The sequence below is a fragment of the Lonchura striata genome, chromosome 5 (genome assembly GCF_046129695.1).
Source record: "Lonchura striata isolate bLonStr1 chromosome 5, bLonStr1.mat, whole genome shotgun sequence".
NCBI lineage: Eukaryota > Metazoa > Chordata > Aves > Passeriformes > Estrildidae > Lonchura > Lonchura striata.
In genome coordinates, this window is record NC_134607.1 from 39,730,543 (window position 1) to 39,757,895 (window position 27,353).

Here is a 27,353-nt window from a genome sequence, read left to right on the forward strand (position 1 = left end):
AAGGAAGGAACAAATCTTCTGTCTCTTATTCAAGAAGACCTGTCTCTTATCCAAGAAGGTCAATTCAATAGATTCCACATGCATATAAGCATTCTGTAAGATGTTCCCAAACTATTCATCCTGGATTAGCTGACACTGCAATGATTTACACTGGACAGGCTGGCCTCACTTGACTTAACAAAAAGTTATGGAACAGTTAGATGCATGAACTACAGGAACTTACATCCTTCTGCCATTTTTTTTTTTTCCTTTTTCTGGTCAGTATAAACTAAACTGAAGCAAAAAAAAACCCAAATCCAAGCAAGAGTGCCATGGTGTCAATCAATTTTATGATAACCTTTATAGCCAGCAGTCAAAGAACCAGGTCATTCCTAACACCATGAAGGCATTAAACAGAGTGTAACACAAAATAGCTGCTTTACAAATACTTCCATCCAACTCTGTACTCAGGGATAGAAGTTAAATCTCCCAAACCAACACAAACAAGAACTTTTTTCTTTTCTGATAAAGACCCTGGTCAAGCTGTCAGTGTCTACACAGAGAATCCTTTGTCCCACAGAATCTTCTCACGCACTGGAAAAGCAGTGAATGAATGAAAGAAAGAAAATACCTTTTTTTGACACCTTTGATGAAACATGCAAGCTGAATAAAAAGAAGACTGATACCAGAGAAGTTTAAAATCGCTAGAAGAATTCAAAAGCAATTGACTGTTACAAATAAATTCCAGAGGGGTCATAATTATTATCAGACCAGTAAGAAACAGAAATTAAGATTTAATACAAAAAAACCAAAATACAGAACATTTCAACCCTCCACCTTTCCAACAAAGAACATCATGGAGTGTTCTAATAAGAAGAAATAAGCTACTACCTCTTTTGGCACAAAGAGCAACCATATGCAGCTTTAATGTCTGCTCTGCATTTATTGGCTTAAGCGCTGAATATTGGCTTAAGTGGCAAATACTGAAAGCTTTTCTCAGTGTAAGAGTTTTGCAGCAGATTTTTGGTGTCAGAGAGGACACTTCATACACTGCAGTCCAGAAATACTGACACTCATACATCAGAAGCAGGGAACGTACAGTTCCACCTCTATTTTAATACAATGGTCAAATGAGAGAACAAAATTCATGTATTGGGAATTCACCTCTGGCAACTTATCTTCTTGTGGAATAAATCAGCACAAGAGAAAATGTCACAGATAAGTTTCTCCTACTCACTCAAAGAGGTTTGAAACTATTGTACAGTACAGCCCATTTGACAGCAGATAATCACAGGACACCAACTGCTGTGAAAACAAATGCTAAGAAATTGAATAAATTAGCAGAGATACAAATTAAGTGTAGAAAATGCCTGTCCATAATATACTATTGATTTCAGTTCTCTGTTCCAGGATATAAAAAGCACTAACCAAAGGAAAGAATCATTCAACTACAACCCAGCAGTTTCATCCTTTAAGGGCCTAGTATGCAGTATCTTCAAGAGATATGAATATAAGATTAGTTACATAAAACCATCAAACTACAAAAGGAGGAAAAAGCTTTATTATCATCACCTCCACTGTTGATGATTAAATGGAAATATATGATGGAATAGCAAGACCCAACATATATTACAATCCCGTCACAGAGTAAAATCCCTCTGCTGACTCTTCCATAAAGAAGGTGAGAAAAATTCAGAAGTGAGGAGGGTAACACACTTTAAACTGAGAGATGAAACACAATCAGAGCAATCAGTGTTTAACAGTGTTTCTACTCAGACTTTAGGTATCCCTTCATTAACACAATAATATTTACCTTGTTACGATGAAGTACAACACATTTTAGGCAGGGCACTGTCCGTGCTCAAGGTAAAGCCCTGAAGTCAAGAAGACATTTATAACTTCTACCTTTCAGACATATGCCATATAAATTTGCCATAAATAAAAGATATGTTCAGCTGCTTGAAATTCATCTTAACAATTACTGATGTGTAATTTGAATTCCCTGACACCACAAGAATTTTTTTCTGAAATTATCGCCTCCACACAGTGCCCAAAACTACCACTGCCTGAACTCCTTGGCTGCTCTAATAAGTGGGGATAAAAGTAGTGTCTGTGGAAATGTATGGCCAAGTTAGGAAAGGACAGTTACAGGTATTGTTTCAGATTCTTTCACTTTAATTTTAAAATATTTTAATACATTAAATACTACTGAAATGCATTATCATTGTAAGTAGAGAAGTCAGCTTTGATACTCAATTAGGAAAAGAAAAAAAACATTTAAGTGAATATGAAAAGATTACTATATTTTTAGTAGATCATTTCAGGAGCATTTTTTTTGATGACACCCAGCCTCAGCAAATGCCCAAGCCTGAGACTTACATGGAGAACTTGATAGGACAGCATTCAATACATGAAATTAGAAAGGAAACTTTGTGAGACCAGCCCTGTCAACTTAAAACACAAAGCCTTGAATTGTAGTATGATAACCATGTCTCATTGGAGGTATTCATTTTTGATGATTCTCAAAAGGGAGCCAGCAAAAAGGAACAAAAATAACTACATAAAACTGGACAACACAGTCAACAATCAGTCAACTCTGAAACACATAAACAGTTTTGATTTTATAAAAATTATAAATTTTAAAAACCCTTACAATTTAGAAGTGCCCTCAATGTAAATACACATATTTGCATCAATGTTCCTAGATCCATGCAAAGAGAGGATGAGTTTTTACTCTGATTTCAAAAACACAAAGTATGAATAAATGTACTTTTCCCACTTCTTAAACATTTTTTAATTTCTTGTACCATAGAAATGGTTTTACCCTAGACCCATTTGTTACCATGAAATCTCTGTAAAATAAAGCACATGAAAAGGTACTTGTGTGATAACTAATTACATCCTTCAGTTACTGTCACCTTCAGCCTTCCTCACCCTCATTCAGCTCCTCACTGCAAAAATGTAAGAGCTAGTACTGACCTCTGTAAATTGAACTGCAAGGCAGCAGTTCAATGCTAGTGCAACTTCTTTGACATGTCTGTGATAAAAGGCTGAAGCTAGTGCAAAGGAGTGGAGTCAGGTCTGGCATTGCTGCTTTTCCCACTCTCTATGATGACTGCTGTGACAGAGACTTCACAAGAAGTTAAGAACTAAAAGGACTGTTATAGCCAAGTCCCTGGTCAGAGGTGGGCAAGGTCAGAGATGGAGATCCAGCACTGAAGAAGCAGCTATTTAATACAAGCCATCCAAATGCTTCCTTTCAGCATCTACTTTCTCTTGTCTTTATTGTCATTCATTATAAAAGAACACTAAAACTATAAGAGAAACTACACGAGACGCTTGTCTGGTTGCAGCATTACCCACACCCAGGTCAGCCCTCATTTCAGCACAGTTACACTGGACAAACACTGCTCTGGCACCAGGCATCTCTCCTACACTCTAGCACAGAAGAGACCTGAATGTGTTCATTAAAACCCTAAGGGCACATCTAATGTCATCCAAGAGACATTCAACTACCCCTTTACAGGTATGAAAGTCCTTGAATAAACCTGGCCTAATGATCGTTGGGAATTCTTGTTTGTTTTGTGGTTTGTGTTTTGGTTGGTCTTTTTGTTTGTTTTTTACAAACAGCTAAACTGCAGAATTGGGCCTGTGAGAAACAGGATAGAAATTGACTTGGAGCATCTTCTAGCATAAAATTATTGTCACCATGTAAACTTGTACACTCATGTAAAAGAAACAGACATTTTGCTGTGCTTGAACACATTTTTTTTTGTTATTTTGCAGTAACACTGTCAAGAAAGAATTATGGGACTGTACACAAGAAAATAAAAATAACTAGGAACCTAAAGCAGAGCTCACCTGTTTCTCATGCTAATGACTGTTAAGAAAGTGCACATTTGAAAACTCCTTTTTATTCCATCAGAGAATCATAGGGCAGTTATCCTTAATAGCTATTACTCAAACATATATTTAAAAGTATCTTATTTCTCCAGCAGTCTTTATTCTATCAAAAGGATAATCCTTAAATGCTATGTGTCATTCACTTTAGTTTTTTAAGGCTGACAATATTTTGAGTAAAGTGCTCTAACATTCATGGGAAGATATAAACCCCTAACTGGAGGAATCTTTTTTCTTTTTTAAGACTGCTTGCATTATTAAAAACAATGAAGAGGTGGATTTACAGGGCCAGCTTGGTCAGTCAGTATAGCTATAGTGACATGACAGTTTTACACAAGCTGAGAATCTGCTCCTTGTGGTTATGAACAACAATAGAGAATTGGCTTTTCATGCCCTTGGTGGTAAGAGACATGTAAAGAAAAACCCCTCTCACCTTTCCCTTGTGACTTTTTACAAATCTGCATAATGTACCTATAAAACACTATAAATATTTACAAATTATCTGCTACACAAGAGTTTTGTTCTAATTTATGTTCAATTTTTTTATGCATGAATTCATATACTTTCATTAGCCAGCAGACAGGTATCAGTACTTACCTGTGATCTAAATAATGAATAGAGAGAATAACCCCTGAATTCAAACGGGCTTGTTTTAAGGTCACCAGGATTGTGAATTCACATTTATTTCTTAACTTCTGAAAAAATATCTCAGCTGTTTCTGGAGATGCCTTCACATTTCTTGAAGTTTCTAAAATAAACATGAGAGGAAAAAACATTCAGTTTAAAATCTTATGTTACTTTACATTCTCATTCAAATAGCTTACAAAATAAAAGGCTAATTCTGAGAAGCAAAATTGAACAGGCAAAAGCAGGGATCAAAATATTTAAAACATATATTTTGCATGCAATGGAAGCCATCTAGATGAAAGAGAACACATTTTCCAGGACACCTGTTCTGCTCTGGGGAGGGGTGGTGTTTTGTTTTGATGCAGGGTCATAACTCTTACTTTCTTCAGGAGTGGCTAGACGGTACCTTTAATATTTCATCCAAAGTTTGGGCTCACTAGCAGTAAAACACAGTGCCAACACTAGACATAAGCCTAAACCCTGACACTTGACCTGAGCAACTTTTTAATGACTTCTGAAAGATGTTATACCTAATAGCATAAATGCATAAATAAATAAACTAATTAAAAATACATACAATTTACTCAGCTTTAAGTAATAGTTTAAAAATTCAACAAATTTCAAAATACTTTATCACTAATTAATTGCTCTATACTCCATTTGGGTGGTATTTTCCTGCTGCTGCTTGCACAGGATGTCATGAACATTTGTTAGGGTAGTGGCACATGTATACTATAAAGACTATTTTTAAAACTCACACAAAGCTTAGACTGATTTCTGCTGAATTTGCACATAACATGCATAGAAAATAAAAAAGGCCCAAGTTTAAAACCTCTAGAGAGATAATTTACAAATAAGATGTCAAATGCTAGAAAAATAATTCCCAATCGCCAGAATACATCATACCAGACAAAAAAAAATTAATATACATTTTTAATGCACAAAATCAATTCATTAGCATGTGTAATCAACTGTGTAAGAATTAAATCAGTTCACAGGCTTCTTGTCACAGCAATTTGACCATTCTCCTCTGCTTGGGGACAATAACTCAGGAAGAGCAGTCAAGAGCTAATAGCAATAGAACTGGTGATTTTCTTTCAGCAGCACTGGAGTTGAGCTATCAAATACACCATTCTCATCTTACAGCACTGTTCTTAAAACAGTTTTACTCTTTAAGCTGGACCTATGAAGATGATGCTCTCCATTAACCATAATAGTTTGTTTTGGTTTATAGATCAGGAATATTTTAATAACTGTTTAGGAAATGCAACAACAGTGCAATTGTGAAGCCCTAACCAAGCTCTGGAACAGTGTCACACCCAGGTGAATTTCATGTGTTTTTCTTTTCCAAAAGAAAAAAAAAAAAAAAGAAAAAGTTAATTTCTACCCAATTTCTATGCTAGTCTCATAAGCAACTGATGAAAGGAAGTATATGCTTAACACCCCCACCCTTAAGGAAGGCCAGCCCATACATTTATAAGGATGCCTCCACTTCCATTCCAGCTGGGAGCTATTAAGATGCAAACAATGCTCTATAGGTGGCCGGTGCTTTAGTAAGGAAACAAACCCTCACCATCATATGGATCTCTCCAGAGCCACCCCAGTCCTCATGGCTGTGTGAGAGGCAGGGGAAACACAGAGCTGCCACAACACCCACAAGTCAGGAATAATTTATGAGGTCTCTTCATGTCACCCTGAATCATGACCTGATTGCTATACTGGATGAGAATTTTCCATCCTTTATTCTATAAAACCTTATCTGGGTACCCTATAATCATTCACTGTGGCCTCAGATACCCTTCTTGGATACAGACAATAGCAGCAAGACCCGATTCCATCATGCTGGCAGTCTAAATACTAAACTTACCATCACACTAACTGCTGGAGCATTACATTGCCAAAACATATGGCCATTCACTTTTGGTATTGTAAATAGGTCAGATTATACTTGCTGCTCAAAAAAGCTACATAGCCTTTTGAATTATTACTACTCCTATGAAGCACAACACTTTTTGCTCAGGGCAGGCACCAGGTGGATTTCTTAAAAGCAAGATGACTGAAAGGTCCTTGATCTGTTAGATCCGTTCTTTTCACACTAACACAAGAGTGCAAATCCCTCCTTCCAATTGCCTTTGAACACTAGCAGTAGGTGCTTTATAGATCACCAGCTGTGCTCAATAAATATTGCTTCACGCTTCTTAATATTTGGCTCCTAGTAATCAGTTTAAGACCCAACAAAAATACTTCACTGGAACTGGGCTTCTTCCATAATAGCTTGGAAAAATCAAATTGGTATATCTCAGACAACAATTTGCAGTTTCTCAATAGTTACATAAAAACCACATACTGTGAACATTTCTAACACACAAAACCACAGGCATAAATTTTTTTCAACTTGGAGTGCAAAAATAAGGAGAGAATTATTAGTTTGAATGAGACATTTGTCTCTAACCACAATACACATATTTTGGGTTTATATTCCTAGAATCTTGCATATGTTTGGTTTGACCACAACAATTCAAAAATCCATAGTGTCATCACTCCATCTTTAGGAACATGATAGTGACAATTAAAGAAACAAAATATACAAACTCATAAGACCTGCAGGAACTCAGCTCTTCAGAAGACAAGCTCAGCAGCTGCCTGTGCTCCCAAAAGCCTTCACTATTAGGACACATTTCCCCTCTCAGAGACAATCTGCAATCAGAGCTCTGCTGCAGACACCAACATCACACCAGTGTTTCCTGGACCATGCACCAGCAGCATACTAAATCACACTGTGGAAAAACTTAGGACAAGCCATTCACTACCATTCATTTCCAGTCTACAATAAAAGAAAACAGTTATTAAATGGAATGAGTACCTTGTCCTAGCAAAGGGCGTGCTCTCAAATTTTTGAAGAGCATCTAGAAGTATACATCAGAATGAACTGAACTACAAAACAAATTCCTGCAGAACAGACTCTGAAGGAGGCATTCTGACTAATTGAGCTCCACAGTTTGTTTCATGTGCACATAATCAGCTTTTAATAGCAGCATCTATAAATCAATTCCGCATCTGACTGTAGCCCTGCTGAACTATCCAAATTAAATTCTAGTGGTTTGTGAGAAGAAGGAAGGCTGAAGGCTAAAATGAGGCTGAAAAATATAGTTGGCTCAATTTTGTTTCAACTTCCTACTCTAGGAGGGATGAGTGTCACAAGCATATATTCACATCCTGTCACTTGCCCATATTCAAGTTTTTGGTTAATATTTTTGTAACTAGGATTTCACATGGCCTTCAAAGGGCAACTGTTTACTTTACATGGTTCTTTTATTTAGATAACAAATATAAACTAAGATACACCCAGACAACCAGGCAGCATTCAAAGCCAATCCAATAGCAAAATTTTTACAAGGCTGACAGAGTACAACAGGATTTTAAGTAGGGCACAATGCATTCAAATTCAGAAGTTCCATTCCTCTGATGAAAAATGAAGATATAAAGAAGTAAAACAACCTTTATTAGACCAAAGCCTTGCTAGACGTGATATGCATTAAATCCTTCAGTAGAAAGGCTGGTTGTTTTGACATTTAAACTGATGTATAAGATCAGCTCATAAAGCATTTTGAACTATTTTACCTATAAATTTTTCTATTCCCTTCTCAAAGATTCCCAGTTGTTTCAGAGAGAACAGCAAAAAAAGCAATTTTAGTTTTCCAAAACCACATGAACCTGAGCTGGATTCTCCAAGGCTGTAGGAAGGAGCTCTGCAAGCATCTGGGGGAAGGTGTTGCAGCTCTACCTAAAATTTAAAAAACTACAAGACACAGGGTAAACACTAACCCTTTAAGACTCCCACTGGGGCCATTCCCAAAGGGTATGATTACACTACAGAGCCAGGAGCACTACCCAGTTCCCAAACCTGGGTGAACCTGAGGACTACAATCAGAATGTATGTCAGGATACAACCAGGTACATCCAGACCTATATGCACCCAAGTGGCCCCCCTAAACTGGATCCAACCTGGTCTCCCCAGAAGAAACACTCACAAATGCCAGGAACAAGGATTCCAGTAATTAATTCGCCAAGTGGCATGATCAGGACCTTGGGATACCCCAAGGGACACAGCCCACAAAGTGCCCTTACAGTTTTGACACCCCCATGGTGTGGCATTTCTGCCTTCTTATTTCCACTAAAAAATTCTTCAGCAAGGATGCATGCAGCCAGAAATACAGTAGATGGGAAGGAGAAAAGGAAGAGGGCAAAATGCTCTTCAGCTGAAATGAAAATCAAAATAAAAACTGACTTGAAGCCAAATGATTAAATCAAATAAAAACAAGGGGGAAAATGTCACAGTTTGTTCTTGCAGAATTTGGGGAGGTTCCAACTGCCTTTGCTTTGTAGCTTCCTCTGTTCTGAATGTCAGCTACAGCTTTGGTGTGTCATCCAGCAAGGGCTTCCCTCCAGCTCAAACCATATGCAAAGTCCCACAAGTCACAACGGACTGACACTAAAGACTAGAAGACCTGTTTCTGACCCAATTACATTTAGCTGTTCATACTTATATCCTTCAAAAACTGTAATCATATCACTCCTGGCCACAACTCTGGCTCACCTATATGCTATATACTAATGTTTTAAAGTCATTTTGGCACAGCTGAGAACACCAATTTACTGCGGGACAAGAGGAGGGAAAGGTACTGAGAGCCTGGGCAACTAGGCTTGAATCAGGACAACTAGGATAGACTGCAAATCCATGACAGTCTGTGGAAAACAACAGCTGTAATATAATACATATTCCCTGTGAACTGACAGTATTACCACTGAAATCTGCCTAGAAGCATTCTGCAAGAGATAATGCAAAACAAGTTTGGGGTGATTATACTAATGGCTGGGTTAAGCCTCTGAGTTTATATACCAACCAGATGCTTCTAGAAACCAAGGCAAGTCAGATGGGATGTTCTGCAATGGATTCAGTACCACGGCTCTTAGTCTTAACCTGCCACAGCACAATGCTAAGACATTTAGACGTCTTCCATCTTTCCTTGGGCTGCACCAGGATTACAAGTGGGAATGACTTCCTGTAATGTAGAACAGCCCAGTTGCACTGCAAAAAGTCAGGCACGCTCTTCCAAAAATGTCAGGTCCATGAACAAGGATTTAATGATTTTTGGACTCAGCAGGCAAAAATAAATAAGATAAATAGTTATAGAACAGGTTCTAGTGACTGTATCTCCAATAGCATATTTCTGAGAGTGTTTCAAACCTTTTGCAAATGACATAAGAAACCTAATCGCAGGCAAACCTAAACTTTCAACATGTAGGACTCCAGATTAGAAGTCTGTATTCTCAGCACAGGAAGCTGAAACAGCTGATTTGCTAACAAGCAACACAGATCCTGCCACCCTAGATTGTTAATAAAACAACTATCAAACTGCCACAAAAAATGAATATTTCAGAAAGGAATTTTAGAAATGTATAAATCAACACAGAGGGAAACAGCACACATACAAAAGTAGTATCAGTTATTTTTAAAGGCATACATGATACAGAAAATTTCTGTTCCTTGTACATCAGAAATACTATCCCTTTCAGAGAAACTGTAATTATGCTAGATACTATCACCAGGAGACAAGGTGCTACTCAGTGGGGACCTATGACATGACAGCAAAATAATGAAGATAAAAGACTTCTGTTCTTGTTACTGGAATTCCACTCCTAGGGAATTAAAATGTGTGTTGCACAGTATACTCTGCACCATGTATTTATTACTGTAATGCTTTCTGGAGATTTATAGGTTCCAGGTTATCAATTATAAGATGCAATAGCTTTTTTGATTACCAGTTTTTCCTAGCCTATATTCCAACACTATTCCTAAACTCGTTTTAAGTTTTGAAGATGCTTTGTAAGTGCTCCCTCATAGGTAGAATCATGTAGTGCTACTTAGAATTATGTAATTTAGGTTTTTCACAGCCAATACCACTATAAAACCTACTATATTTGAACAAGGACACCAATGCAGCACAGAGTGGGATTTCTTTTGTTTCTTCATTTCAATGGCGGTTTCAGCTATATTTAAAAGGTTACAGCTGCTATAGCTTTATAAATATATATGTGTATATAAACAAACTCCCTTTAGGCACAAAACAGCTTTCTAGAAGCTGCTTTGAGACCACCTTGAAACCTGTGGAAAAAATCAAGCCTGCCTTGTTTTCCTTGCAGCTGCCATCTGTGGCATATGCACCTAGTTATGCTTGGTTGCATACTGTCACATGAGCACTTTGTGTCAAGCTGACCTAACTACAAACAAAAATATCACACCAATAAATGCTGTTAACACTGGGACATTGAAGAGCAGAAGAAAAACAACGCATCATCTTCCAGCCCTACTAATACTGTAATAAGGGCATGACACACATGAGAACCGCTAAAAGATTCATTTTATTTTCATTGTATAGCATGGCCAGGATTTTAACAGTTATTCAATTCACAGCAAAAGGGGAGGACAGGAGGAGGAGAAGGAGATAGTGCTGCCAGCCTTTTCCAAATGGAAAGGCAGGCTACCAAAGGTAAACAAAGCCTAATCAATTAAAAACAATAAAGTACAAACTTAATGGCAATAATAAATCATGCAGGCAGATTATGCTACGTATAGATCAAGCTGCATTACATGACCTACCCTTCTCTCTGAAGAGATGACACAACTCAAATTCTCAAATATATTATATTCCAGTGGTGAACTACCATACAGCGCCAGACCACATAAGATCAGCACCCACCACGGCACCTCTGAATTAGGATCATGCTTGGTGTAGGCAATCCAATTCCCTCTCAGCAACACACCATGTCTCCCCCTCACTGTGCACGTGTCAGTAAGACTTACTCATGCTCTCTGCTCAGTCATTTTCTCTCAAAACCTCCTTTTGTTGTGACGAGTATGCTGCTCCTGAGGACTTAACTCCCAGAGCCTCTCTTTCACAGATTCATTTAGGCTGTAAAGGACCTCTTGAGACCATCTAGCCCAACTGTAATCATTTGTGGATGACCCAGAAGGTTTATCTTTTTTCTCCATAAAGAATCTGTCTCTCCCTCTTCATAGCTATTTGGATCTCTCATCCTACTTTTCCTTCATCTCTGGCCTTCTAGGGTGTAACTGCTTTTTGCCCACATTAGGGTTAACTGCCTTCAGCTAACCAAAAATCTATGTGTTAAGAATTTAAGTAGATTTCTTTTCACACAACACAGTAGTGAGCTTAAGAAAGTATTAATAGGAGATCATTTTGCAGATGACCACAATAATGCAGTCTGCATGAAAGATTAACTTCTGACAAAAGAGAATGACCAACAGCCACTGACACATACAGAAAGCACAAGAAAACTTAAACCTGTATCCCAACAGCAAAAATAGAGCAAGCAGGGCTGGGGGAGGGAGGCCACCACTGGAAAAAAATTGTATCTGAATATGGAGACACATCCAACACCTCTGTTGTTAGCCACAGGTCTCCAGCAGCAGACTGAGCAAACAGCAGCAGATGGGGGGAGAAGGCAGGAGACTGAACTCTAAATAGAATTCAAGCACTAGCAGAAACAGGAAGTGGCAGAGAGACCACACCTGAAGGGAGAGGTAGGACACCAATGCCATCAACCATATTGGCATACTTGGAAAAATTGCTACTCACAGGATATCTGTTTTGATGCCAGAAAAAGAAAGGATAAGAAGACTTTGAATTGGGAACATCAAAGAGGAGAAATACCAAGGAATACCATATACACAATTCAGTTTTGAGCAGGGTAGACAGGTAGAAAATACATGGAAGGCTTGAGAAAACCTTTACCAGAGATTTCAAGAAAGCTGGGAAAGACCAGAGCTCAGATTCTCCAGAAGTTCTTTTTTAAGTCAGGTATTAAAGGAGTCCATACTTCTGTGAATATGCCCACTAGCCCTGATGAATCAACTACCAGTTTAAACTCACACTCAATGCATAAGCTTGGATGAGTTATAATTATAAAATGTTTCCAGGCTCTAATTTGCTCTTGTAGGCTTCTTTTAGCCCAGAATCATCAAAATATATGTAAGTGCACCATAGAACAACTTTCAGGAGAATACAAAGGTTTGATAATTGTGTACCAGGTTTTTGATGCTACTCTGTGTCTTTGAGAAACACTCCCTGTACTAAATCAAGTTCATGAACATCCCCGCTCTCCAGAGCACAGAAAGGCTTAAAGGGTCATCCACACATTCCTTAGCTTATTATCTGAACAACTATGTACAATGACTACAGCACAGCTGAAGTTTCCTAGATATTTTATTTCATTCTATCTTCTAAAAAAATCAAAAGTATAGACTTCCACCACTTCTTTTCAGCAGCTATTCTACAATCTAAACTACTTCACTGTGAAAGTCTCCTTTTATCTTAAATCCTCCCCATTTGTAGTATCATTACATTACTCTTACCTCTAGCTCTTTGAATACTAAATAATTCCTTCATTTTAAGCCACTAAGGATCTTCTAATACTAGACACTTATCATAAAACACTTTTGTCATTTCTTGGACAAGCTGTACATGCTCAAGTTCTTTCAAAAGCTTTCTTACTAAGCCAGTCCTTTTGTTACTGTATAATCTGGTTTGCTGCTTTTCTCTTCAGTCCCTGCAATTCATTGATATTTTTCTAAAATGCAGAAACCCAGAGTGAATGCAATAACAGAGATACAATATTTTAAAAAATTCAACCTCCCAGATCTCTTACTCCCATATGCTTTCCTTATGCTAATGGTGTGTGCAGGGATTCTCAATAAGAGCAACACTGAACAGGGTACACAAGGTTTTCCTCAAGTCAACCCTCTTCCTTGAATGAGAGCTGAGCAAATCTAGGGACTGTTCCAAGTTCAAGGCATATTAGTTAATGTTACAAAAAATTTTAAGAGTGCCTTTGGAACAGCTGGGTCACAATATGCAAATACATGGTTAGGGAGCTACTAAAACACAGATTATTGACCTCAAAACTAGAAAAGATCCTTTGGAACCCTGCTGGATCATTACACAGCTGTATCTAGAGACTGATGGACTTCCAGACAGCATCAAGGCTGATGCATGTCATCTTTGCTTTTAGGATAAGCACAATTGATATGACCACCATCTAATTATACTTAAATAAGCATTTATGCTGGGGAAATTGTACAAACATTGCTCTAACAGAGTATAAACATAGCTCTAATGTTACAACTGGAGGTCTTGCTCTTATTATACTCCATGTTTTCAGAGAAGGAAATAGCCACTCAAATTCCACTAAAAGAGTTCTCAGTTATGGATCGCTAGCAATATTGATTGTAATGGCTCCCTTGGAAACATTACAGTCTATCATAGCAATGTTGGTGCTGCAGGAAATATGTTAATCTGCTAAAAGCCTTTTTGAACATCATGTCTTCGGAAGTCTCGTTCAGTCTACTGGTCCTTTTAGACCATGCCCATTGCTTTAGCACCTTCCAACAGCCCAGAACTGTGAGCAGCTGCTCATGAGATAACTCCAGTTAAAAATCAGTTTTCTAAGTTTGTGTGTCTCTCTGAAGTCATCAGCATCACACAAACCCCCAAAAACAAAGTATGCAGCAAAAAACAAAAGCAAGTAAAATGTTAACAAATAAGAATTTTTTTCTGGAAAATTCTCCCATGTTGAAAATGGCTACAGAATTTTTTTTCTATCTGAAATACCCAAGTGAGCATTCATAGTAGGTATTTATTGCAAAAAAACATGTCCAGACAAAAAAAAATTAAAATTAAAGTACCCTTTCTTAAATTTCTCCCCAGATTTTCCTGAGAGGAATTCATTTAGAACAATGCCAAGTTGGAAAAATACAATTTCTTAAGCATTGAGACAAAATATAGAGGAATTTACACAAAAACAGATGGACAAGAAAAAAAAATCAAGCTGTGAAAAATCCTTTTTCGCCCCTTATTCAGCTGTATCTTAGCAGTACAGGAAGGAGAATACAGCTGCTCAGTGGATCTGCACCTTGTCACAAAACCAAATAGGATGAAATATAGGGAAGAGTCACTACAAAGAAGTAAAGTTTTTCATGACAGCTATATAAAACTTCCAGCCCTTATCCTACAGTTTTAAATAACTTATGAACTCATTCCTATACATCTCTTAAGACTCAGTGGAAACAGTGAAGTTAGCCACACCTGGAGCTATTTTTCCAAGGTAGCACCTGTATACCCTGGAGGATACAGACTAGAAGAACATAAGCTGGGGAAGAGAGGAGAGTAGAAAACCTATTTCCCACATTTTATACGCAAAAAGTAGAGGGAAAACAGACATTGTGATTGATCTAAAAGGAATGTGTAGGAAATGCTGCTGTCCTTTGTTACATCTCACTGGAGAATGTGCCATGCTGCAATGAGGGAAGAAACCATTGAAAAAAACCTAGCAAGTCTCAGGCACACTTTGTGTTTACAGAACTATGCCACAGCAAAAGTAGTTACATAAGGGTAGCGAGACCTCATTTTCCCCCATCACTTCCTCTTGCTAATGCAGTCCTCCCCCAGCAATATGGAAAGATGCCCTTGACAGCTACCTAGAAGGGTCACTGTTCTCTCTCAGAGCACATGTGCCGCATGTGCTGGGTTCTCTCTGGCACACAGGACAGATGTTGTCCTGCTGTCAACATCACATCTTTTAACTTCAGCCAACACTATTGCCCCTTGCCACACTGCCAGGAGAGGCTGCCAGGTAAGCAGCTTTCTGCACCTGCCTGCTCTTGACAGGGATGTCAACATTGAGAGAGGCTCTTTGGTCCCACTCCTGCAACCATCAAGTCCCTTTTCACAGACCAACCAGGGTTCTGCCCCACATTCCCACACAGATACCGCCATAATGTATTCCCCTTTCATACATGCCTTAGAGCTGTATATCATACTCATCTTCAGCTTCCCAACAAAAATGCCAGCTGGAGCCCTGAGATAATAAAAGCCCCAGCAAGGATTTTGTACTTGCAATACTCTAGAAGAAGCCTCATTGTAGAAGCAAATGCAATTCTGTCTGCCATTAATCAGTATGAACTGTTTGGGGCAATACCAAATTTATAAACAATACATGGTTATTTGCATTAACCTGAACAACCACACACTCATTTAAAAAAAAATTTAGAGATTCATCATTGTCCCAGTAGAAAGCAGACCCCCAGGGACTTCAATTTATTGCAGGTATCAGATAGAACCTGGCTGTGAAAAGCACAGGCACAAGTCCACAAGAACACAGTAAAGCATAACATTACTTTAAATCAAGTCACACCCTGCTGATAAATAAATGCTGGTATTAATTTACTCCAAAGGCTGAAGTATCAGAAACTGGAGATGTTAGCTGTCCTACCAAGCCCAGGCAAAGCCACCAAAGTCATGCTGGAATTTAACAAACTGAAAGGTGACAAGAGCCCATATGAAGACACATGGAAAGAGAAGAGAGGAGAAAAAAAAGAATTGGGGAAAAAACCTAAAACCAAACAATCAAACAAAACAAAAACAATTTTAAAAAAACACAAATGACAGACAACCAAAGAAGCAAGCTTTAAAGGGAATAAAGGGTTTAAAGGGAATATTTGATCTCTGAGATTATTACTTTTCCCTCCTCAGAAAAAGCCCACTGCAGAAAATCAAAAGAAAACAAAACAAAAAGGACAACAAAATAACACTTTGTGTATAATACATTTCCTTGAAATGAATGACAATTTTTAGAGCTGAACTTAAAACAACTCTGTTGCTTAAAACTTGCACTTCTGTGATAGTAATGCCTAATACACACTCTCAACAATATTTATTAGAAACTTTCAGCATAAGACAGTTGCAATCCCCAAATGCCATAGGCCAAGTTTTATGTCATTCCTTAACATTATTTGTGTAAACTCTGCACTAATTACTACATTCAGGGATTACATTCCATTCACTTTCCATTTCTCTACTGTATGATTACAAGCATCAGTCAGAAGCTTAAGATATTTAAGTGTTTTTTCCATAACTTTTTCCCCTCTATATTACAGATAAACAGCACAACCAGTTAGCAAACAACACAGTTTCCAGTTCTGGGTATAAATATTCACTATGGATAAGTTCATCATAGCTCTCCATGCATTAAAATTAATGGTTTAGGATGGAAAATTGATGCAGGATCCTCATGCTAGCTCATTTTTTTGGATGGGATCTTCAAGCAGCAGACACTTCACAAATACCTCCTCTTGCTACAACTACTCCTTTCCAGAAGAGGTTGCTGAATATCAAGTTCTTCTGGAGCAAGGGTATGTCTCAGAGGAGCAGCTACACCAGCAAAAGCAGCCCAGCTTTTCAGGGTTCTCCTGCTCTCCTTCAGCACCCAGCCCGGCTCCCCAGCAGCATTAATCACAATCCTGGCAGTGATTAGCCCTACGACAATGGTTACTGTTTGCACAGGTGCAGAGGTGACTTCAGAAAGTATCAGAAGTGGAAGGCAGCAAAGGGAAAGCTTATGCTGTTATTCCAGATACACCAAAACCTTTCTGGCTACCACATTGTCATACAGCAATTGTTTACATTAGGCATTTCTTACATCAAAAAGAAGTGCCTCCTGCAATTAAACTTTGATTAAAACTTGTGCTCTCTACAGATGATCTCTATGATGGAGGTCCCACATTTTCAGTGCTTCCGAGTGAAAACAGTTTGCATGCAAGACAAAAAAAGCTGCAGATAAGTATTCACTCTGCAGTCAGCTAAGACAGTTGGCAACATTAACATCCTCATTCCCAGCTGTCTGTTACCACTCCTATGGGAGATGGATACAGCTGGAGAAAGGGGATTTTACAGGACTCTAATCCATGTCACTGCAGTCAGCCAGGTTCGCTCCTGAAGCTGGCTGATTTTGCCATCAGCAGACATGGGAATGCTCATATAATCTCTTGCTTTGGAAGAGTTATGGGGACAGTAACCTCTAGCTTCTGGGCAGTGATGAGCAGCTGGGAACAGCAGTATTTTCAGCAGGCTCAGCTGGAACCTGGAGAAAGCATCTGCCCTCAGTTTCAATGACAGGTGGCAAGGAAAAAGCAGTGTGTGTTGTGAACTGCATAGGCAATTTAAATCCTATTTCTGTGGCAAAAAGTTTACTCGTCTCTGCTTTCAAGGCTTTTTTAGCTTCCTTATTTAGTAAATGCCGAGAGATCACCTCATGAGACAAAATAGAGTGAACTTTTCAAAAGGAAAGTAGAGTAAGATAGGGTAATATTTTCTTGCTAGTATTTAAAATAACACACTAATGATCCGGTCATACAACAACAGATAACACATCAGTTATACCAATAAGCCTATTTTAGGGGTTTTTTTTCCTGCCTGCATTTTGTGCCAGCCACCACCAATTCAAACAACCATACTGCTGATCCTTTCATGTATCCCACTGACAGTTTACATTATTTTCTGGTGTTTTATGGCACATCTTGATCCCCATCAGAATATACAATATTTTGCCTCTAAAATGGTTCCTTCTCTGAATAAATTCCAAATTCTGCATTCAGATACATAAGCTCTCACATTTTCATGGCTGATATGTCCTTTTTATCTTTTCCTGAAATGCATGTTTCTGTGTTTGTAACCATCTGACTGCACTCTTCCGTCCACCTTTCAGCCTTCCCTTTGAAGGGAATATGCACCCTTTGATGGGCATATACTGTCTTTACACATCACCTGGCTTTCCTTTTTTGTTTTGCCTCTCATCCCTTGATTTACAGTGTACCCTCCACTGCTCTCCACTGGTGCTGGAGGCAGCTGGAAGGTGTCTCCATTACTACACACACACATACATACTCTTTGGACAAAGACAGTCCCGTGAACTGCATCTGCTCTCAACAAGAGAGACCCAGAAAGACTATCTAAATACTCTATTTACAAAATACATATAATACAGAATTTAAAGGGATGGTGAAAAAATGTTATTGCCTAGTGAAATGCCAGAGGAGACCAAGTTACTCTTGAAGCCCTTCTTTAGATTGTCACACCTCAGAACACCATTTCCTACTGCCAGTTGAAGTATCTGGCTTCACTGGGACCTTGCATGAGTTAATGTTCTATCTTCTAGCATAGACTTGAGTCAGTCACCCAAAACCCTCATCACCCTTCAGGCTCTGTGGTTGTGGTTTTGTCTACTTCTTCAAACTTCTCTGTGGTTACATATGCCAAAAGTCCTCTTGAAGCAATATGATTTCCATATTTGCATAAGAAAATACCTATGTTGGACTTTCATCTTCACCTATCTTCTCAAATCACATTAAGGCAGTATCCTAACAAAAAAGAACTATAAGAATGACAATGTGTATTTCTCCAAAAGCCTTAACTACATTAATTACACTTCAGTCCACCCATATGGTTTCAGCTTTACACAAGTGTCATCCCTGTTTTGCAAAGGGAGGAACAAAGGTGTTGAAGATTTCACTGACTTATGTAAACAGTTGCCAAAAGAGAGACATTAGTGACATAGATATTCCGACTTCTGTTCTGCTGCTCTGACCAGCAGAGGAATAATTTTACTCCCAGCATACTTTGACATAATATCTGCTGTTGGCTAGAAAGTGCTGGCAGATGTTCACATACAGCAACACTAACATTTTTGAAGACTTCCTCCTGTTTTCTATTCATAATTGTATCTTCCCACAAGCTACACTGGAACATTTTACAATTACTTTGCAAATCACATTTCCAGAAAAAGAAGTCCCTGCAGCTAAACTAGACACAGATTACAGTGGCATTCTGTTGCTACCATTCATGACAACCAAGGAGCACCAGACACCTAAAAAGCTTTAGAATCCAGCACCTAAATCTGTTGAAGTCAAGTACACACACACACAGAAAAGTCCAAGTAACAGCAAATTTCAAATGGCTAACATTATTTCTAAATCATGGCACAAGACTGTATGTGTATAATCTAAATTATCTTGACTGGCCAGTGTCAGACTAAAGTTACATTTAAAGAGTAACTGCTTACTGTCTTATATGACCTAGAAATAAAAGTACTTTTGAAAAGTCACTTACACAAGGGAGAATTTGCCAGAACAGCCAGTTGCTAAACCGTTATATTGAAAATTGGTGCTACATCTAATTAAGCAGTCAAAATTGACTTTTTGCCTAGAAACTGAAGTAAAGAGATTATTCTGCTTTAACTATATATATAATTTTCCCATCAAATAGCTTTAATTGTCTATTACCTGTTGGCAGTTGAAAATGCCACATTCATCGTTTCCTTCTAAAATAGAGAATGGCATTTAGGACTTTAATGGTTTAAGCTTATGTAAAGTAAGACTTTATATCAGTTGAGAATGTGGTCCATCAAAAAGGCAACATAATAAAGTGTTGCAAATACGTATATGATACGAGAAAAGTTTTGCTATTGGAAGAAACCAAGAGGCAAAGGATGGATCACAATTTGGAGCTCCCACAGCAAATTCACAGATCATTTAAAGTAATTTGCGTCATTCTCACAAAATCTTTTCTGTCTAGGACCAAGGCTTAGCTGCAATAAGGAAAAACCCACATAGACAAACCAATTTCAAGGCAACACACACACGTATTTGAAATTCACACACTGCAAATACACACATTAAGGGGCACACATTGCAGCAATGTTCCCAAAGTGTGAGTTCTAAGAGCAGAACAAAAATGACTAAATGGACCCAGCAGTCTGTTCAAGGAAGGAAATATCTCTATTTCTAAATGCAAGTTCAAAAATTAAAATATCTCTACTCAGTAAGGACCCCATTTACTATAAGAAAATTAGTAGTCATCTTATGCAGTAGCAGGGAAAATTATCTCCAGTCCTGCAGGGCATTAAAGACTTCCTAAGGGACACTGAGTGACTTCAACCACCATTTAGACACAAGTGTTTTCATCCTTGTTATTCCTCCGATTGTTCTCAACAAAATAAAAAGGCTGCTGGGAAACTGCAAAAGTCCTGTCTTCTTTTTCTACAAATAAACTGCTAACTCATTTGGGAACTATGTACACTTGTAACTGCAAAGAACAAGGGAAAAACTTGAAAAAAAGTAGTTCTTTAGTAACCCAGTATTTTTTTTGTCCTGACACTGGGAAAATATATAAGCAAGTCTTACTCTTCCAAACCTCAAATCCAGTTACCATTGAAGACAAAGTTAGTTTTAACTTTCCCCCACTCCCTCACCCCAATAGCTACAGCATAATGGGGCTTCAACTCAGAACCATGCCTTAAAAATTACACCTATTTTAGGACACAACAGCAATCCCACTGGTACACAAATGCCCTGCCATTCTAAGCAGCAGACCCCTTCACAGAGGTTTCTGCTCTGAAGCCACAAGCCCATCTCAGATGTTTAAAACCAGCATGTGCCAGTGTTTCCTAACACATGCCCATGTGTCTCCTCATTCATGTCCATAGTGACACATGCTGGCAGTTCCAGGGAAGAACACCGCTACAGAGGTCATCTTAAAAAAAAAAAAAAAAAAAAAAAAAAAAAAAGCCTTTGGCAATTATTAGCTTCCTGATAAATTATCTTATTAATGCAAACATGAAAAAGAAATTTCCTTTCCAGATCTTATCTCCCTTGGATCATAATTCTGTAACTGAAACTCAGCCTCTTGCCTGTTGCACTAGAAGTCTCTTCAGATCCAAGCTAAACTCCTGGCATAACAAAAACATCAGCAATTAAGTTCTCCTATCTTGAACGTGCAAGCTGATGTGGAGATTTACTTTTTTTTCATCAGATGTTGAGCCACATTCCTCCTTCTTGCTTAGTCAGAGGTTATAAGGATATTTAATGATCTATCAGAGAAGAGACTTGTTTCTAAAGGCCAGATTTAGGCTTTTTTTTTTTTAATTAAGATAGACTTGGGTTTTTTCCCTAAAAATATTGTTGATTCCAGCTTCATTTAACATATCAGTACATTATTAAAGTGTAATTCAAAAACACAGACAAAGAGCAAGTGTATGGAATGTAACCAATGCCAATACATTCAACAAGATAGTGAGAGTTATTTTACAGTCTTTTATGAATTACAATATAAGGAAGTTTAATAATTTTTAATAATCTTTAATAAAACTCCTATATTTATTTTTTGAAGATAGAAGAGTACTATTTTATTTCTATTCCCTCTATTAACAAAAACTATCACAAGCACTAAAAGAGACCAAAACTCATTCATTGTTTCTCAGGAGGGGTATGTCACAGAAGCTCCAATGGGCCACTTTCCTTTGGCAAAATAATGGGGTGTTCTCATTTCCAGCCATCTGCCTCCCTCCTCCGGGGCACTTCAACATTTTGCTCGAGTCACATAAAACTTTCAATGAGGTTTTCCTTAGCTGGAACTGGATATGTTTAGCGTTTCCCAAGTAAAGCAGTAGAGTGGGTGGTGCTATTATTCATCACCGCACCCCACGACTCACAAAACATGCCATCTGCCATCCCCGTTCCTGCTGTACTTTAATTAAGCGTCTACCAGTCAAAAGAAAAAAAAAATGGGGTGAGAGGAAAAAAAATTATGAAATAATGAGAAGGGAGCGGTAAAAAAGAGCGGAAGAAAATCGAGCAGGAAGGGAAGGTACGGAATCCCGAGCTCTCAAAGCGAGCAAATCTGTGGCGGTGGGGGGACTTGGGGGAAGCGCCCCGTGCGCGGCACCGGGGCCCGACGGCCGCGGCCGGAGCTGCGGGGCCGGGGCGGCCGTACCTGAGAAGAGGAAGGCTTTGCTCCCGTTGTGCAGCCCCGGCACTTGGCGCACGCCCTCCGTGGAGCCTCCCAGCTGTAGCTCGGACAGCACGTCGATCTGCAGCGAGGGGTCCACGCCAAAGCCTGAAACTGACCAGAAAGTGCCATCACCTACGCGCCGACACCACAACTTCCCGAGCACCCCCCCAGCATCTCCGCCGCTCTCCGCACCTGCGGCTGCCCAGGGGCCAGAGCATCGCCGCTGCGAAGCTCCGCCGGCCCCGCTCCCGGGTACTCTCCCGGCGGGTCCGGCATCCGCCTACCTGGCCCCAGGCAGAGGAGAAGGCAGAGCGTGCTCAAGCGGATGCCCGACTCCATGGTACGGCGATGCGCTCAGTCCATAGTCCCCCCCCTCCGGCTGCTGCGAGCGAAAAGCCTCCGGGGCACAGGCTGGGTCCCTCTCCGCCTCTCACCGAGCGGCGCGGACCCCGCGCCGCCCCGCAGCGCGCATCACGGCGGGCGCCGCGCCGCCCCGCCGCCGGCCGGAGCACACAAAGGCGAGGGTGGGGGGCGTGCGGGCAGCGCAGCCCTCCGCCCGCGGGCAGACAATGGGGAAGCCCGGCGGAGCCTCCCGCCGCTGCCGCCGTGCGAGCGAGGCCGCGGCAGCCGCCGGCGCGCCCGTGCCCCGCAGCTCCCGGCCCGCCGCCGCCGGGCGCTGCCCCTCCGCCGGAGAGCAGCCGCAGCCTCCGCCCGGATCCCAGGGCAGCGCCGCTCTCCTCCCCGCCGTCCAGCGGGGACAGCGGCGGCGGCGGGAGGGGCCGCCGGTTTATGCCACGGCCACGGGAGCCGCCCACCGCCTCCGCCGGGCCGGGCAGGGCTGGGCAGGGCCGGGGGAGGTGCCGCCGCGCCGCCCCGTCCGCCGGGGGAGCGCCGGGCGCGGCGGGGAGCCGCGGCGGGACTAGGTGCGGGAGGTCCGCCGGGAACTTTGAGGGGAAGCCGCGGGGAGGGCCGCTGTGCCTCCGGAGGCCGCGGCTGGCGGCGGCCGGTCGGCGCGGGCGGTGACCCTCGGGGCGCTCTCCTGCCTGTCGGCGGCTCTCGGCTGCCTGTGCTGAAGTCACCGCTTGGGTCTCGTCCCGAGGTAGTGCCGTCCAGGGTCTGGCGAAGCCTCCGATCTTTGAGGACGAATAAAAATAATTTGGGAAAGGAGAGGGGGAAGGGAAGAAATCAGAACATTTGCAGTAACTGACTGAGATGGGAATGTGCAGAGCTGGCGCGGGGCTGACAACGGCAGTCTCGTTTGCCCTGCCGTAAAGGACGATTCTACACAGCGGTCCTGTCCTCTTTAACAAACCCTTACTCCCGCCCCAGCAAGTGACATTTCTGTGCCGTACTTTGTGTACTTCTAAAGGGGGCTAAGAATAGCCTTATTCTTCCCTTCCCTTTCATAGACTCGCAATGTGCAGGGCAGAAATGTCTTGTTGCCAGTTTGTCGGGTTCTGCCGGATGAAGGACTGGGGGTTATTTTTTCCCCTAATTTCACATGCATGCCATTAAGACCCAGACGTCACCTGGTGATTCCAGTATTGTATATTGACCTCCCCCAAGTTCATCCTCTATGGTCTTTACAAATTATAAAATCTTTACAAGTAACCTTTCACATCTTTCTCAACAATAACTATGAAGGCTGAAAGAGAAAGCGGTTCTTTCCCTCACTTTCCCTGTCCCACTTCCCCCCCACCTCCCCGCCCCAAGACAACCATAAGAGTCCATGGTAAATCTTCTTTGTGGAATAAATTAACCAACTGAGATACTAAGCACCATACTAAGCAAACATACTCTTTCTTACAAGGAGAAAAAAAGAGAGAGAGGAGTGTCTATACATGAAAGTGGGAAATGCAATCCATTCCTCAGCCCAAATCCAGAGCATAGGCATGAGAGTTCAGTTCCAGTGTGCCCAACATGCATGTCACCCATTGAAGAGCTACAAGCTTCATCTCCAGTTGGTGGAGCCAGTACAGCCACTTCACATTGCAACTGGTCTGAAAACATAAAAAATAAAGGAACCCTGTGCTAGTACCACTCATGCAACTGGTCACACAGCATCCCTGATGTTGTATCATGCATAGTCATCAGTGACATCCTATCCTCGTGCCAATCAGCCTAGCACCTCTTCTGCACCACAGCTTTGTCTCCAGCCTGTTGCTGACATGGAGCTGTGCTTCCAAACTCATGAAATCCACTGGCTGCCAAAGCAGTCTTAACAAAGGTTTCCTTGGGAGAGTTAACAGGCGACAGCCACACATCACTGATTGTTTTCATGCTATTTCAATCACATTGGTTACAGATAAATCAGCCAGAAGGAATTAATTTGAGGAGAAATAGGTTCAATATCCAGAACAATAATGGTGCATAATGAACCCTGTTGCCAGTTGGGTCATACAAGTGAAGAAACAAAAAGAGGCAAACATCTGCCCAAAGTCCTTTGCAGCTGCCAGCAGACAGTGACATGCTCCATTTGCTGAGGCTGCCAAAGCAACATAAGCATGTAAATCATGGGAAACCCATGCCTTTAATAATCTACTTCTTTCTCAAAAGATCTCTGTGGAGTGGCCATTCATATTCACATACATGAAAAGTCACTAATAACACCATCCAACCTGTTTTACCTATTCTCCCACATCTATGTGGAGCCCGGGGCAGACATTATACACATTACAAGGAGCTATGTTTCTGCTACGTGAAATGTCAATAGTGACAGTAATCAAGAAGTCACTGAGCAGAAATAGGAGGATTTCTACCAATACAAGGAATATTATATTGATGATTAAATGTTTCAAATATTTGCCTAACCATGGTATCACTTCCTGATCACTCTAAAAACATAGTTTCACATTTTTTGGGGGGTATGTCCCTTCTTAAATTTGAATATTGTGGAAATTCCTGAAAGAAAATGGGGTTTATAATTTCATATACCTGGAAAAGTTCCTTTTAATGGAAATCATGTGTTTTAGCCAAGAGAACTACAAACACTTCATACTGAGGCTCACCATAATCTAGTCCACACATGAAAAGGGTGACAGACCTAAGAAAATGGTGCAGCTTATATCTCTAATAACCATGCATCAGTGGAAGTGTTTTCTATGCTAAGCAAAGTTTCTGTGTAAAGAAGCCCATTTCAGTTACTAACCTTTACACATGTCAGCAATTTTCAAGACACTCCAGAGACTAGATGTCTTAGAGGTAGTTTGGATTTTGTTTGGTTTTGGGAGATCTTTGGTTGATTGATGAGGGCTTTGTGAGTTAGTTTGGGGTTTTTTGTTGGTTTGGTTTTTGATGAGCTAAAATGGTTTTTCACCCAAATCTCTTGGGTGAAATGTCATTCTGTAATCCCACAGCAATGCACATGTCAACAATAACACAAACACATTTTGTCCAAGTATAAGCAAAAAGGCTTCCTGGGGAGACAACCCTGGAATCAATCACAATATCTTATATTTCCAACAATTTTCAGATCAAAGGAAGAAATAAGGGATGTGTTGCAATCACCAAATTCATGAATCATTTGCTTGCAAATTAAATACTTATTATGCACATATTAATTGCAATAATATTAATTACACTCATATTAATTATATGGTAATAAACTTAGCCAAGTAGAGCTCTTAAAGCAAGCAGAAGACAATCCTGCACCAGGAAAGCATTACCTCTCTTACTGCAGCTTATGTGGGTCTATTTATTTTTAAAGAAAAACATGAATATTTTATTCAGAGTAGTTTTATCCATGTATTTCTATGCTGGAATCTGGATAGTCCATGTGAATTTAAGAAATACATAAGGAATTGTCACTGACCTACTTATAAAACACTGATGCAACTTTTTTCTGAGAGTATATTGCAAAAAACACAGAGTTGTTTACTCAACACTATAATAGTGCTTTAATGCAGCATTTATACAAAAAATATTTGTAAAGCATGATGTTCTATAATTAACACTTTTTGAAGTGGAACAAGAAGAATAGTCTGTTGTCACAAAGAAGCAACTTTTTAATTTGAGTAAATTTGATACTGCTGGGCTGGAGAACTTTTTATTAGTTACAGTCAGGGAAAATGCAAGAGACAAATTATGTTGCAGCACTTTCTTTTAATACCCTTCAATATGGACTTCTGTCTTTGCCATTATATCATTATGATCCTCATTTCTGTCTATGAAAACAGTCATATGTAAAAATGGTACAGTTGGTGGGTGATGTGTAAAATGCCACAAGGGACTAAAGTGACACCAGCATACCCATTTTCACTTGTTTTCTAAATTATGGCTTCAACAGTGAAGAACAAACTCAGATGCTATCTTTTAATAAACCCCAGATGTTTATCAGATAGTTTTTTCTTTCCAGCTTCCTAACGAGAACTGTGAACTTCTTTTGTAGCACCCTCTCCCTTCAGCACATATTCCCTCATATTTGTAATTGTAAAGCACAGAAGACTGTGCACAATTCCCCAATTCCCTGATGCTTTCTGCCCTTTAGCAAAGTCCTCTCACATGGGTGATCTCTCTTTCCCTCCTTCTCACAAACTTGCGTGCACAGCAACTGCTTTGCTCATCTTCTTGCAATTTGTTGGTCTTGCAGCCTCCCCAAGATGAGAGCTAGTACCAGTATTACCATCCTGCACACTGCAGGCTGCACTCTGCCTTTCTGACCAGGAGAACTTGGGAATTAAATCCAGCACTTGGCAAAGCCCCAGCAGAGACTGACAAACTGAGTAAGCTACACACCTAACGATGACAGTATCAGCCCTCTTAAAAAGCTTTGGCATCAAAGACATCCCTCTCAAGCATGCATCAGCTGAGGAGACATCACCCAATTTTAGCTACACTTATGAATGTTTCATACTGATTTGATATCGCCCCACTTGTAATTGCAAAATTTACTTGCTATCAGAAAATAGATCTGTGAAACAAAGACTATTTAAGCTATTTAAGGAACACACCTTAAGTCTCTGAATGTTTCATGTCTTCCTGGGGTTTTAGACCATCTTCACTTGATTATGCTTTACACCTTAAGCCTAAGGTTGCAGCTTTGGTGAGTGGACTGGTGCAGTCAGCAGTGAAGAAGCAGAACTAGGCGTGGTGGAAATCACAAGGTTGCTGTACAGCCGCATTCTTCTGAGTGCAGAAAGAGAAATG

At 40.2% G+C, this 27,353-nt stretch overlaps 1 protein-coding gene across 2 annotated transcripts in view; it reads right to left on the reverse strand.

The window, feature by feature from the left end:
* The window catches only part of NELL2 (neural EGFL like 2), a 131,679-nt gene extending 109,022 nt beyond the window's left edge, over nt 1-22,657 (reverse strand). The window contains exons 1-3 of one of the 2 annotated variants that reach the window (XM_021545323.3): nt 22,493-22,657; nt 22,191-22,313; nt 4,477-4,627 (exon numbers count right to left, since the gene is read on the reverse strand). In XM_021545323.3, the coding sequence (XP_021400998.2) occupies nt 4,477-4,627; nt 22,191-22,313; nt 22,493-22,547 (329 nt within the window). In that variant the 5' untranslated portion in view covers nt 22,548-22,657. Of the gene's footprint in view, nt 1-4,476; nt 4,628-22,190; nt 22,320-22,492 lie in introns of both variants that reach the window. The other variant, XM_021545322.3, reaches the window with a different exon arrangement.
* Nucleotides 22,658-27,353: the final 4,696 nt, after the last annotated feature.